General features: G+C 50.9%; 1 protein-coding gene across 6 annotated transcripts in view; it reads right to left on the reverse strand.

Annotated features, from left to right (window-relative positions):
- ABCF2 (ATP binding cassette subfamily F member 2) overlaps positions 1–12759 on the reverse strand; it is a 526550-nt gene that overhangs the window by 396073 nt on the left and 117718 nt on the right. For all 6 annotated transcript variants that reach the window (XM_078662784.1, XM_078662782.1, XM_078662785.1 and 3 more), the window contains exon 7: positions 10685–10787. In XM_078662784.1, the coding sequence (XP_078518910.1) occupies positions 10685–10787 (103 nt within the window). The remainder of the gene's footprint in view (positions 1–10684; positions 10788–12759) is intronic.

The following is a 12759-nucleotide window of genomic DNA, read 5'->3' on the forward strand; positions in this document are numbered from 1 at the left end:
TACAATAGTATATCTGCAGCTGCGACAGGCACCGGGGAGGAGGGCGGGCGATATGAATGTTAGCAGCCCTACATGCCAAGAACAGATGCATACTGGTAAGTAGCATATTCAGTTCGAGGCATGTGGGCTGCTAAATTCATATCTTAGCATAGAATACATAGCAGTCCCTCCATCAGCGGCGGTTGCCCGTGCCAGCTGCAGAAACCTGAAAAAGTGTCTTGAGAACAGCCTGTCCTACAGCTGCTTGCTGCTTGGAATGCACATCAACACAGTAGTGTTTTGTGAAGGTATGTGGTGTGACCCACGTGGCTGCTCTGCAAATATCCTCTAAAGGAATGTTCCCTAGGAAAGCCATGGATGCCCCCAGTTTGCGTGTGGAGTGCGCTCTGGGGGGTATTGTTAAAGTGCGCTTGGCTTTTTGATAACATATCTGGATGCACTTAACAATCCACCTGGCTATCCCAGCTTTGGAAATTGGGTTGCCTTTGTGTTGTGGTGCGAAGGCAACAAAGAGTTGTTTTGTCTTTCTAAAGGGTTGTGTTCTGTCTATGTAGTACATCAACGCCCTCCGTACATCTAAGGTATGGAGCATTCTTTCCGCCACCGTTTGCGGGTTTTGAAAGAATGCTGGTAAGTCAATAGTTTGGTTTAGATGAAACTGTGACACCACCTTCGGAAGGAATTTGGGGTTAGTGCGTAGCACTACCCTATTTGGATGAATTTGAATGAATGGCTCTTGGATTGTGAGCGCCTGCAGCTCACTGACACGCCTCAGAGACGTAATAGCTATAAGGAAAGCTACTTTCCACGTAAGGAACTGGAGTTCACACGAGTGCAGTGGCTCAAATGGTGGTCCCATCAGTCTGGTGAGGACGACATTGAGGTTCCACACTGGAGCTGGCGGTGTCCTTGGGGGAATGACTCTTTTCAGACCTTCAAGGAAGGCTTTAATGGCGGGCACTCTGAAGACAGAGAGGTGCTGCCTGTTCTGAAGATAAGCCGCTATGGCGGATAGATGTATCCGAATGGAAGTGTACGCCAGATTGCACTTGTAAAGATGCAACAGATAGCAGATGATGTTGGGGATAGATGCATCAAGCGGGTTGATGTCATTGGCTGTACAGTAGATGACAAAACGCTTCCACTTTGCAGCATAGCATGCTCTAGTAGTTGGTTTCCTCGCCTCCTTGATGATGCTCATGCATTCTGGAGGCAGGTTAAGGTACCCAAACTCTAGGACCTCAGGAGCCAGATCGCCAGGTTGAGCTGTTGCGGATCTGGATGCTGAATTTCTCCATGGTTCTGCGTCAAAAGACTGGGTGTGAGACGCAGTCTTTGATGCGGCACCACTGAGAGTTCGAGGAACGTGGTGTACCATGCTTGGCGCGCCCACGTTGGAGCAACTAGGATGAGAGTCATCTCGTGCTGCCTTAGCTTTCTTGCGACCAGCGGTATTAGAGGGGCTGGCGGAAAAGCGTACGCAAATTTGCCTGACCAGTTCATCCATATCGCATTCCCCTGCGACTGTGGGTGAGGGAACCTGGCGGCAAAGTGTTGGCATTTTGCGTTCTCTTTTGTGGCAAACAGGTCTATCTCCGGATGACCCCACTGCTGGAAGTACGGGTGGAGGACAGATGGGTGTAACTCCCACTCGTGCATTTGATGGCTGTACCTGCTGAGCAGATCCGCCATCTGATTGTCCTTTCCTGGGAGGTGTTCTGCCATGAGGAAAATGTTCCTCTGAATGGCCCACTTCCACATGCTCTGAGCCAGATGAGACAGCTGTGGCGAGTGGGTGCCTCCCTGCTTTTGAATGTAGTACATCGCGGTCATGTTGTCCGTCCGGACTAGCACGACCTTGTTGCACAGATGTACAATGAAGGACTTGAGCGCCATGAAGATTGCCATCAGTTCCAGATAGTTGATGTGCATCTTCTGTTGCTGCGTTGACCATAGTCCCTGCACTGTGTAAGTGAGCACATGAGCTCCCCATCCCTGGAGAGATGCGTCCGTTGTCAGGACAATCTGCGGCACAGGCTCCTGGAACAGTCGGCCCTTGCAAAGGTTGTGTGGAGTCCACCAATGCAGAGAGTCGTATGCCCGACTGGTAACCAACACTAGGTCTGTCAATTGTCCACGAGCCTGTGTCCACTGATTCGCTAAGCACTCCTGGAGCGGGCGCATGTGTAGCCGTGCGTGAGGGACTATGAAGATGCAGGAGGCCATCATGCCTATCAACTGCATGAACACTCTCGCTGGAAGCGAGTGTTGTGGTCTGAACCTTTGGATCAGGGCCTGCATGCTGTCTATCCTGACTTGGTTTGGCTGAGCCATGGCCGTCAGGGTGTTGATCGTTGCACCTAGGAACTGCCGGACATGTGCCGGCTGAAGATGCGATTTTGGGTAGTTTAGGGAGAAACCCAGATCGTGAAGAAGGTGAATTGTAGTTGACATGTCCGCGGCGCACTGCTGCTCTGACTTGGCTTGTACGAGCCAGTCGTCTAGGTAGGGGTAGACATGGATGTTCTGCCTCCTGAGGTGCGCCGCTACTGTCGCCAGACACTTGGTGAACACCCTCGGGGCTGTTGTGACTCCGAAGGGTAGGACCTTGAACTGGTAGTGCCTGCCTTGAATAGTGAATCTGAGGTATTTCCTGTGTGACGGGTGAAGTGGAATGTGGAAATACGCATCCTTGAGATCTAAGGTTGCTAAGAAGTCTCCTTGGTTTAGCAAGGGAAGAATCTGTTGCAGTGTAAGCATGTGGAAATGTTCCGATAGTATGTACAGGTTGAGGGGGCGTAGATCTAGAATGGGTCTGAGAGATCCGTCCTTCTTTGGAATAAGGAAGTACAGGGAATATACCCCTGTGCCTTCCTCTCCCACCGGCACTTGCTCGATTGCTCCCTTTTGCAGCATCACCACTACTTCCTGCTGCAATAAGAGCAAGTGCTCTGCGGACATAGGCCTTTGCCTTGGCGGGATGTTGGGTGGAGTGGACTTTAATTCTAGGCAATAACCATACTGGACTAGTTGTCGCACCCACCTGTCTGTGGTGATGTTTTTCCAGACGGGCAGGAACTGCTGCAGTCTCCCCCCCGACAGGTGTTAGGTGGTCGGGGGCAGTGACAGAGAGTCACTGTTTGCTTGGAGTAGAGGAGCGGGGGTTGTTGTTTCCTCTGCCGCGACCTCTGTTGCTGTTATTCCTGTAACCTCCCTTGTTCTGTTTCGTGAACGAGGATTGTGCCCCACCTTTTGAGAACTGGGATTGTTGACCCATTTGTCCTCTGGTGACCCCACGTGCACCTGAGCGACGAAAATTGCTGCCACGAAACTGTTGAGACTGCAGGGCCCCCATGGATTTAGCAGTTTCCGTGTCCTTTTTTATTTTCTCTAGGGTGGTGTCAACATCTGGACCAAACAGACTATCAGGATTGACCGGTTGATTAAGAATTGTTGTCTGAATATCCGGTTTAAAGCCTGAGATGCGTAGCCACGCCTGTCGTCTCAGCATAACGCTAGTGTTGACAGCCCTAGCAGCTGTATCTGCAGCGTCAAGCGCACACTTGATGGCTGCGTTTGAGATTAGCTTCCCTTCGTTAATGAGCAGTTGTGTAGCTTCTTGGAACTGTGGAGGCAGGTGTTGTACAACCTGTTCTAGGGTATCGTAGTGTGCCCTATCGTAACGCGCCAAGAGCGCCTGTGTATTGGCGATGCGCCAAAAGTTTGATGCCTGTGCAGCCACTCTTTTGCCCCCTGCCTCTAGCACTTTGGACTCCTTATCCGGGGGAGGAGCTTCACCCGTTGTCTGGGAGTTGGCACGTTTCCTGGCATTGGCGACCACAAGAGAGTCCAGTGGCAATTGTCCCCGGATGTAGGCGGGGTCCGCAGGTGCAGGCCTGTACTTCTTTTCAATGCGAGGGTTGACCACTCTCGCTCTTGTAGGCTCCTTAAAAATGTCCCCAGCATGTTTGAGGACTCCTTTTAGCATAGGAAGTGTCTTTACTGTCCTTTCAGAGACTGAAAAGGTGTCGAAAAGGAAGTCTTCCTCAACCGGGTCGGCATGCATGTCCACATCACGATTGGCTGCCGCCCTTTCAAGTAGTGCATGAAAGCCTGCTGAGTCCTCAGTCGGGGATGCACGTGCATTAAAGAGCTGCGGGTCCTGCGTCATCGTATGAATCCGGTTGTGCATCAGGTTCATCGATAGGGAAATTGTACTGCTCGTCCTCATCATACCCCTCACCCGCAGAGTGTTCTGGGGAGGGAGTAGGGCTCCGTCTTGGAGGAGGCTGGAGTGGCTCCGTGAGGCCTGAGGCGTCAAGGGGCACCCTCTTCTTTTTCAGTGGGATGACATAGGAGTCCACTGGCTCCGAAGTGATTTTCCTCTTATAGAGGGTTAGCTTGCCTGTGTCAGCGTCGATGAAATGCTCTGAATCGTCTTCTGATTCGAGTACCCGACGTGGAAGCGGGCCAGCCGGCGAAGAAACTTGTTTCGGAGCCGATTTGGTTGAAAACGCTTTCGGCGCCTCCTTAGGTGGCAAAAGAAAGAGAAGTTTCCCAGAAGGCTTTGCCGGAGTGTCCTTTTGCGGCTGCGGCGATGGTATCGGAGCCGACGGGGCAAAGGCTTTCTCCCTGATTCTTTGCAGTGAGTCTGCAATGAGGGACGTCTCACTCACAGTGGGTTTCGTCGCCGACGAGGATGGTCTGATCGGTCCCTCGGATCCGACGTCCTTGTGGGCCTTGTGCGCTTTGGGCGCGGAACCCGTCTTCAGCGCCTCCGATTCCTGAGTCCGGGGCGCAGACTTCTTGTGCGTAGCCTCCTTGGAGCCGACTTTGGCAGGCTTGGACGGCGTCGTAGCCGCTGACCCGTGCCGACCATCTTTCTTGGAGGACCCCTCCTCAGGCGTCGGTTTCGATTTTGCAGCATCGGAATCGACGGACTTCTTCGGCTTCTGCGGACCGGAGGTCGACGGAGCCGATGGGGTAGCGGGCACCGTCTTTTTCACCGGCACGGCAGCCATCTTAGGGACACTCGAGTCCTTAAGTTTCGGTTTCGTTTTCGGGTCGGCCATTTTAGGTGTTGTCGATCCCGATGGTTTCAGTTTCGTTTTCGAAACAGTCTGCTCAGCAAGTGAGTCCGTAGCCGGGCCCGAAGGCGGGGCTGTGGCTTGCGGCAACGGGTCTTGGGTAAGGCCGACAGGCGATCCCGTGTCCCGGTCGGTATCTTCGTAACCTTCGGGGCAGAGCTCGTCCCCCGAGCTGTCTGCCGCGGCCCCATAAATCTCATCGTCGTCTCCTACCTCTTAGACGTATTCAAGGCCTTGACCCGCGACTCCGTCGTCTCCCGGATCCGCCTCGACCTCCGTCTCTGGTGGGGAGATTTGTAGATGGTGACCCTGGACCTCTTCGTCCTGGTCGCCGAAGATGTTCTCCGGATCCGGGGCCGCTTGCTTAGCTTCCAAGCGCACCGCGCGCCGAAGCTTGAGAGTTTTCTTTGAGCGGAACCGCGCACACAATTTGCACTTTCCGTCGTCGTGGTCAGGCGAAAGGCACTTGTTACAGACGGGGTGTAGATCGATGTGTGGGTACTTGGACCCACAGAGCGGGCAGTACTTAAACGGGCTCCGCTCCATGTCCGAAAAGGCTTGCAGTCGTGTCGCGATGAGAAGGCCTCAAAGTTCAGAGAGCGAAGAAAACTCCGCTTATTCCGGCTCCAAGAGACAGAAACCCGAGACCGTGCGCAGACAATACCGACGCAATAAAATCGAGGCCTTTTGGCCGCTAAAAGTTAGTTTTACTTGGTTCCGACAGTAAGACGTGGAGACCACATCCGAACCCAATGGCGGAAAAAAACAATCTGGGGATGGAGCCGATGCCCATGCGCACTGTAGTCCAGGGGAGGAGCCACCTATCTCAGGATACTTCGAAGACTCTTCCAGGACAACAATGTGCAATCATCCGAGCCCAACACTAGGCGGCGATCTAATGCTAAGATATGAATTTAGCAGCCCACATGCCTCGAACACATGGATTTTCGTAACTGGGGACTATCATTTGTAGACATTAAATGACAGTGGGCAGAAGGGTGGTATGGAGGGTGTACCTGGCAGAGCAGCAGGCTGGGCAGGGGGCCCGGGGCCACATGGTCGCAGGTCGCGAGCTGCCTTCATGCCAGTGAGAGTACGGGACTCCTGGTCCGGGCTCGGTCCCCGGGGTCAGCTGGAGGGCAGCCGGTGAATGCATTCCAGCAGGGGGCGCCCGGGCAGGGTCCAGGGGCTGCTGTGGGCTCCTCTGGGGTATGGATGCTGCAGGTACCTCCACAGCACTCCATCAGAGAGCTGCCCCCCTCAGCGCACTCCTGCCTCCTCCTCTCTCCACCCCTCCCGTCACTCTCTCCTGCCCACTCACTGCCCATCTCATGCTCCCTCTCCTGAAGTCTGCGCCCCCTCTCTCCGCGCTCCCTTCACAGGTGCTCCTCCCGCGCCCCCTCTCCCAGTGCTATTCGTGACCTGCTCACCCCTCCCGCTTTGAGCCTTCACACTTAACTACGAGGCGCACAATCCTTTGCCCATTCATCGCCCCCTCACCCCTCTATTCCTGTGACTTCATTCATCCCACTCAGAGGCGTAGCTTCTATTGGTGCAGCAGTGGCACCGGGGCCCGTTGAACCTTGATTATTGCTGCATTTCACAGGGGGTCATTTCTTTCTTTCCACTAGGGTCCATGACACATCGCCTACACCCCGCAGTCCCTTCCTCTACTGTGTCGGTAGTGTACAGCTGTGCTCTGCCCCTTCTACTCTCTCCTTTAAACCTCAGGTTTCCACCAGTGGCAAATTCATCAGATGGCGTTTGATGCTTGGAGCCGCATTGACACCCTCCATTGAGTGTCAATCACCAGGGCCATGGTGGTATCCGATGGGCGGGGTTAATTATAAAATCTGCCCCCACCCTAAACTAAGGAATATTGTGGATCCCTGGAGATGCAATTAGGAATACGCCTATGGTACCCTACTACATGTGCATCTTTGGAGAACTGTCTCAGAATCTCCTCCCGGCACACACAGACCCCAAGACTGCTTGGAACAAACCCGGGTGTCCATTAACTGTCTGATGCTGACCCCACGATGGAGTGTAGCTTGCATGGTACAGCAGGTGCAGTGGCACAGTGGCCCATTGAACCCGGACATTGCTGTATTTTACTAACCCAACAGCAGCCACAGGGGGCATTTTCCTTGCTGCAGCAGGGCACAGCTACTGTACTGACCCTACAAAGACCGAATTCCTCCACTTTGCCAACAGCACCACACATTTTCTTATACAGTCATTGCTCCCCAAATAAACCCTAACAGGCTTCAGACCCGAACTGATGGAACAGGCTAAATCTTCCGGGCACATGCGTGACGTGAACCTGTCACTCAAAAACACATTATGAAAGCAGCCTGTTTCGCACTCTCTTGAAAGGAGTGAACCCCTTTCTCCCAGAAGACTTCAAAAGGAGACTTCAAAGCCTAGTCCTCCTCTCCCAGGCAGCATCTAGAGAAGCCCCCTCAACCCTCTGAAAAGCGTCAATCATGCAGCAGCAACGTGTCAACATGGGGCTGAAGACGTCCAACCATCACGCTGGCGGCTCTACAGTGGCTGCCTTGCAAACAGTCCTAAATCCTCTTCCAGATCAGCTACATCACTTACAACCCCTCTACCTCGAAACCCCTGCATCCCTATGCCCAGATATGGCGTGTTGCCCTCCAAGGGAGTCAGCTGCCCGCGGGCGTGTCTCCCCCCCCCGCCCGCCCCCAGCGCAGCATCCCGAGCCTATACCAGGCGTGCGGGTGAGTAACACCCCCTGGGATCGTTTTGCAAAGTGTAGAGGGACAGTTTGATGCAGCGGGTGAGCGCCGTGATTTTCGGGTACATCCTGAGACTAGGGCGGATTGCGGAGGGACCTGTGGCGAGGCGGTGTTAGGGCCGGAGATGGGAGGTTTATCTTTAATAGAGGGGTCTCCAGGGAGTGCATCGTTGTGAGCCTCGGACAGGGTTCCTGGCAGGGGGTGCTATCGAGTGGGTCAGTCCTTTGTTCCTGGCTCTCGGGCGTCTCTCCAGTGCATGCAGACTGACAGTGAGCTCAGACAATCAGAGGCCCGTCAGTCCAACCCCGCAGTTAGAAGACAGCACCGCAAGACAGCAACTCGTCAAACTAAGAGGCCACGTGATGCTAGCAAGCAAATACAACACCCCTGGAAAACGTGCTACCACCCTTGCTGCTAATCATACAAGCGGAAAACTACATCACTCTAGTTGCAATTATTTAGAACAGCTCCGTATATTGTACACCATTACAAGCGATATCTCCATCTGAAAATATCCCCGCTGTGCACGGCACCAGCAGCCCATTAGTGTGGAGTGGTGTGGCTCACTGGTTAGAGCCGGCAGACCCGTAGGCAGAGAACGGCCCGGGACCAGGGTTCAATTCCCGGCGCAGCAGGGTCGTGGACCAGGGTCAAAACGGACTCGATAATTCTCGCCTCGGTGCCTACTCTAACCAGGGAACACACTCGGCAACTCTGGGCATTAAGCTTGCCTCATCTCTACAACGGCCCCCCACAGACGCCGGGGATGCCTGGTTTCACCTTGGAGATACCCAGAAAGGGACCATCTCACAGGGAAAACCAGGACGGGTTCCCAAGCGGTCTTCAGCGCCAGGATACTCCTTGGAGTCGCAGTGCGCTTTACAAGTACACCCACATTTACATTTACATTAGTAACCACTTCAGATGGTGCCAGTAGCCACTACACTGCCCACTGTTGCAACAGATACCTGCTAAACAAAGCACTGTTGCAGACTGTGCTAGTAGCCTAATTTTCAAATGGTGCCAGCTGACCCTGTATACCCCGACACTGTAAATGGCAACAACCCCTGCACATGCCGCAGCTGTAAACGATGCTAGCAGCTCATACATACCCCACTGAATCAAATTGTTAGCAATCCCCCACACATTCCGCCGCTGCAGATGATGCTAGCTGTTCTAACGTAGCCCTTCGACGCAATTAGTGATAGCTGTCACTATTACACTAAGGGCTACTAAGTCCCAGGTCCCCCCACACCAGGGTGTGAGAATAACATTGAGCTTGCACAGTGCTGCTGAGCCGAGACCAGTACCATCCTGGGTGAGTGTGGCGGGAGTCTGTGGAGTGATTCTATCCTTCAATACATCTTTTCTGGGGAGTGATGGTCGTGCAGCTAGTTAGTGAAGTGCGTTCAGTGAAGCTCATTAAATAATAAGTGTTCTTTGGTGATGCTCCCCGGTGTGTGCGAGTTGGTGCAGAATTATCTGAGCGCCTCAATGTCTTGGCCTGAAACTATGATGGGTCAGTAATTGCCCGTCTGTATGCCTCTTGAATGAATCTGTACACAGGAACAACCTATGATTTAGCAATTAGAATATCCTGGGTAAGTGTATGCTCCCTACGATGTCGCTTAATTGGTCAGCTCGGTTGTTAGAGCTCAGAGCTCTGAACGCGAGGCTCGCAGGTTCGATTCCCGTACTGACCATTGTTTTTCATCATTAAATTAGAAAAGTAGTGTATTACAGAACAAAGCTGTCAAAAACACGGTATAGGGTTGTTGTTTATTCTGGTAATTTACTGATCTCTGGTGGCGGATATTTGTACCAGAACCAGGGTGGGTATTGCTAGTGCCATGTAAGGGGCACTGCGGGCTACAACCCGCTCCTCTTTCTGATATCCTCCTCTTTTTGAAGCTCTGTTTGAACCTGGGACGCTTCATTAAAGGCGACACTTTCTCTCCGAGAGTGGCGGTTCCTGGGCTTCTCGGTGGGATGCCCAGAGGTGACGAGAGGTGAAGGAAAAGCATTTGCAATGCAATAGGTCCCGCAGTTACAAGAGTTAAACCTATTTGCTTTGTAAGTGACAATGCCTTTTATTTAGGTTTTTAAAAACTAAAACAAATATAAAAGGCATTGTTATTTGCAATGTCAATAGCTCAAACTCACGTAAATGCGAGACCTATTGCATTGCAAATGCTTGTTTACACTGATCCCGTCCAGTCTCAATAAGGAGGCCCCCCTATGCCTTTTTTTCGACCTAGTGACTAGGAAGTCAAACTAGTTTATAGCAAAGGCTTACAAGCCTACAGGGCCAGTCGAACAAATTATGGTTTTACCAGAGATGTAACTGACAGTATAAAGGGTACAGACCTGTAAAAAATACTCTTTGTTTTATAGAGGCCACAACAGGTCTACGGTAAACCTCAGGGCAGCCTGGATACACATTCAAGTTCTAAACTCTACCAGAAGGAGCAAAAAGCATTTGCTTCATGATTTCAGAAGCAAACATGCAGAGATCAAAAAGTGAGTTAGCTGTAGTGTATTTTACCACATTCTAAGCTGATTTACTTTGTGTAGCCGATATCACCAATTTGCAATGTACTAAGGTTGTCATGATCAGGAACCTGATTGCATACAGGGATTAATGACCCATAGCTAAATGTCCTTTTCCAAGATGCTACCGATAATCTTCTCAAATAGATTTCCAGTGGGCCTTCCCAACCAGCACCCCTCCATCGGCTGTTACCATCCCCTATCCCAAAATATCACTCCTCCACCTGTATCCCTGCTCATATTTTGGCATCCAACGGACTCCCCATGCATGCCTTACATACTCACAGTGTAGTATTTCAGCTTGCGGTTGTGCATGTGAATGATGTTTGTGCAAACTCCATTCAAGAAGTCCTGGGAGTGGGAGATGAGGACCAGGATACGCTTGAACCTAAGAGAGGAAACAGTACATTATGCAAAGAAACGTCACAAAGCTAAATAAAGACAAAGTGTGCAAGAGTAAACAACAACTGCAGGACTCTGCAGGACTCTGCAGGAACAATTCTTATGTGGATACAAAATCTGCACATACAACCAGGAACCAAAAAACCTGCTTTGCTCACCTCCCCCACTGTGAGAAGTTGGCCTGGTATATGATGGTCACTATTCTAGTGAACACCTTGCACCAGTCCAAACGACCCTTATGGTGATTGGTTGTAAGTCAACCTTATAGACCAGCTATCCTAATGGTAGCATGGACAAAAGCAGTCTTAGGCTAAACTCAAGAGGGCATGTGAAGCCAGCTGTTTTACCTTATGCAATCCCTTTAATACCAAATGAAAAGACACCACACAAGTTATATATTATAAAATATATGTATTTATTACTAGAATAATCCCCTGTACTCTTTATGACGACAGAAGCACAAACGTTAAACAAAGAACTTCATATAACATACAAAAGTTGCACAAATATGGATAGGCCCGGGTGGCCCATAAAACCATATACTAAAATAGTGGTATAAGAACCACGTCACGAACAATGGTAAGGCATAGGGCCTTCAGAATCACTGGGGCTACACTGGATTAACAGAGTTAGGACGTAGGAGGCCCACAGGATGCGGGTGCAGTGTCTATAGCACAGCTTTCCAAACTGTGTGGCGCGACACGTTACTGTGTCGCGCCCCACACGTAGGTGTGTCGCGCGATAACGCCGTAGCACTCTTCCCTCCCTCCCCCCGGAGTGCTACGGCGCTGCTCATGGCCACTGTGAGACTCGGAGTCAGGCAAGTCCAAATCCATACGTTCGTTTTTTTGTGGCAGCGCGATCACCTGCATGAAGGTCGGTGTCTGGACTGGGGTCTCTTTTCCTGTTTTACATGCTTCATGTAAAACAGGAAATGCGACTCCTGTCCACAAAGGATCTTGTGACCTATAAATATAGTTTTTTCTAGTATTTTTAAGCTGCAATTGTATGATGGGGGGGGCGCATGATCAGGTTGCAGTACCTTTTTTTGTAAATCATCCCGCTTCTGGAAAACACAGCACGCCTCTTTATAAAATATATATATTCCAGTAGCCCGTTTTGTGGTGAAGTGAGATGCATCAATGAAACGAGTTCAGTAACGGATTCAAAATCGAAAAAAATGAGCACTGTGTAGTTAAAAAAAAAAAAAGAAGAAAACCACGTTAATTGTCATTCTTCCAGATTACAAACATGGCCTTAAGAAATGCATTATTGGTACTTAGGTTTTATTATGAAAGTTGGGGCCACAGGGGTTTGAACTCGTAGAGTTGAATCTTCTTCACCGATGATAAATACATGCGTTGACCTTTGAACTGAAGGTCATGAGTTGGAATCCCGGCAAGACAGACATAACCTTCCATCCTTTCTAAGTGGGTAAATTGAGTATGACAAATTGGATAATAGCCTCTGTTATTTACCAGAGTTTAGAAAGGGCACGAGCGCGGCATTGAACTCTATGTAATGCAAGTTACTCTTAAAGGTTGACCCCAGGCATTTAAAAAAAATTTGTATCATTCCTTCTGAGCTGCAAACCAGTCTACGGCTCAATGTAAAGGAGCAGGTCACGAGGCGCCTTCCTCACCAATGCCTCACAGGGGCCTCAGAGCAAACAGTTGCACGTTGATCTGCCCCCAATGGGCCAAGTAAGGTCACAACCCGTGATGGGGACTCGTTGGGTGGAATATGTTCTGCTGACGTCACTCTCCGAGTTGCAGACAGCTCTCCAGCATTGCTGCCTTCATTTTGCTGTTCGTCAGTACATTTCAGAGACACCCCATTTCCACTTTCATACTGTGAACCTTTTGTTTTTGGTGAAGTACATATTTACAAGTGTGCCCATATTAACGATCTTGCACTGGGGGTGGTATTTGCAAAAATAGTAAAATTGAAGCCAGGTA

This window comes from Lissotriton helveticus, chromosome 10 (genome assembly GCF_964261635.1).
Source record: "Lissotriton helveticus chromosome 10, aLisHel1.1, whole genome shotgun sequence".
Classification (NCBI taxonomy): Eukaryota; Metazoa; Chordata; class Amphibia; order Caudata; family Salamandridae; genus Lissotriton; species Lissotriton helveticus.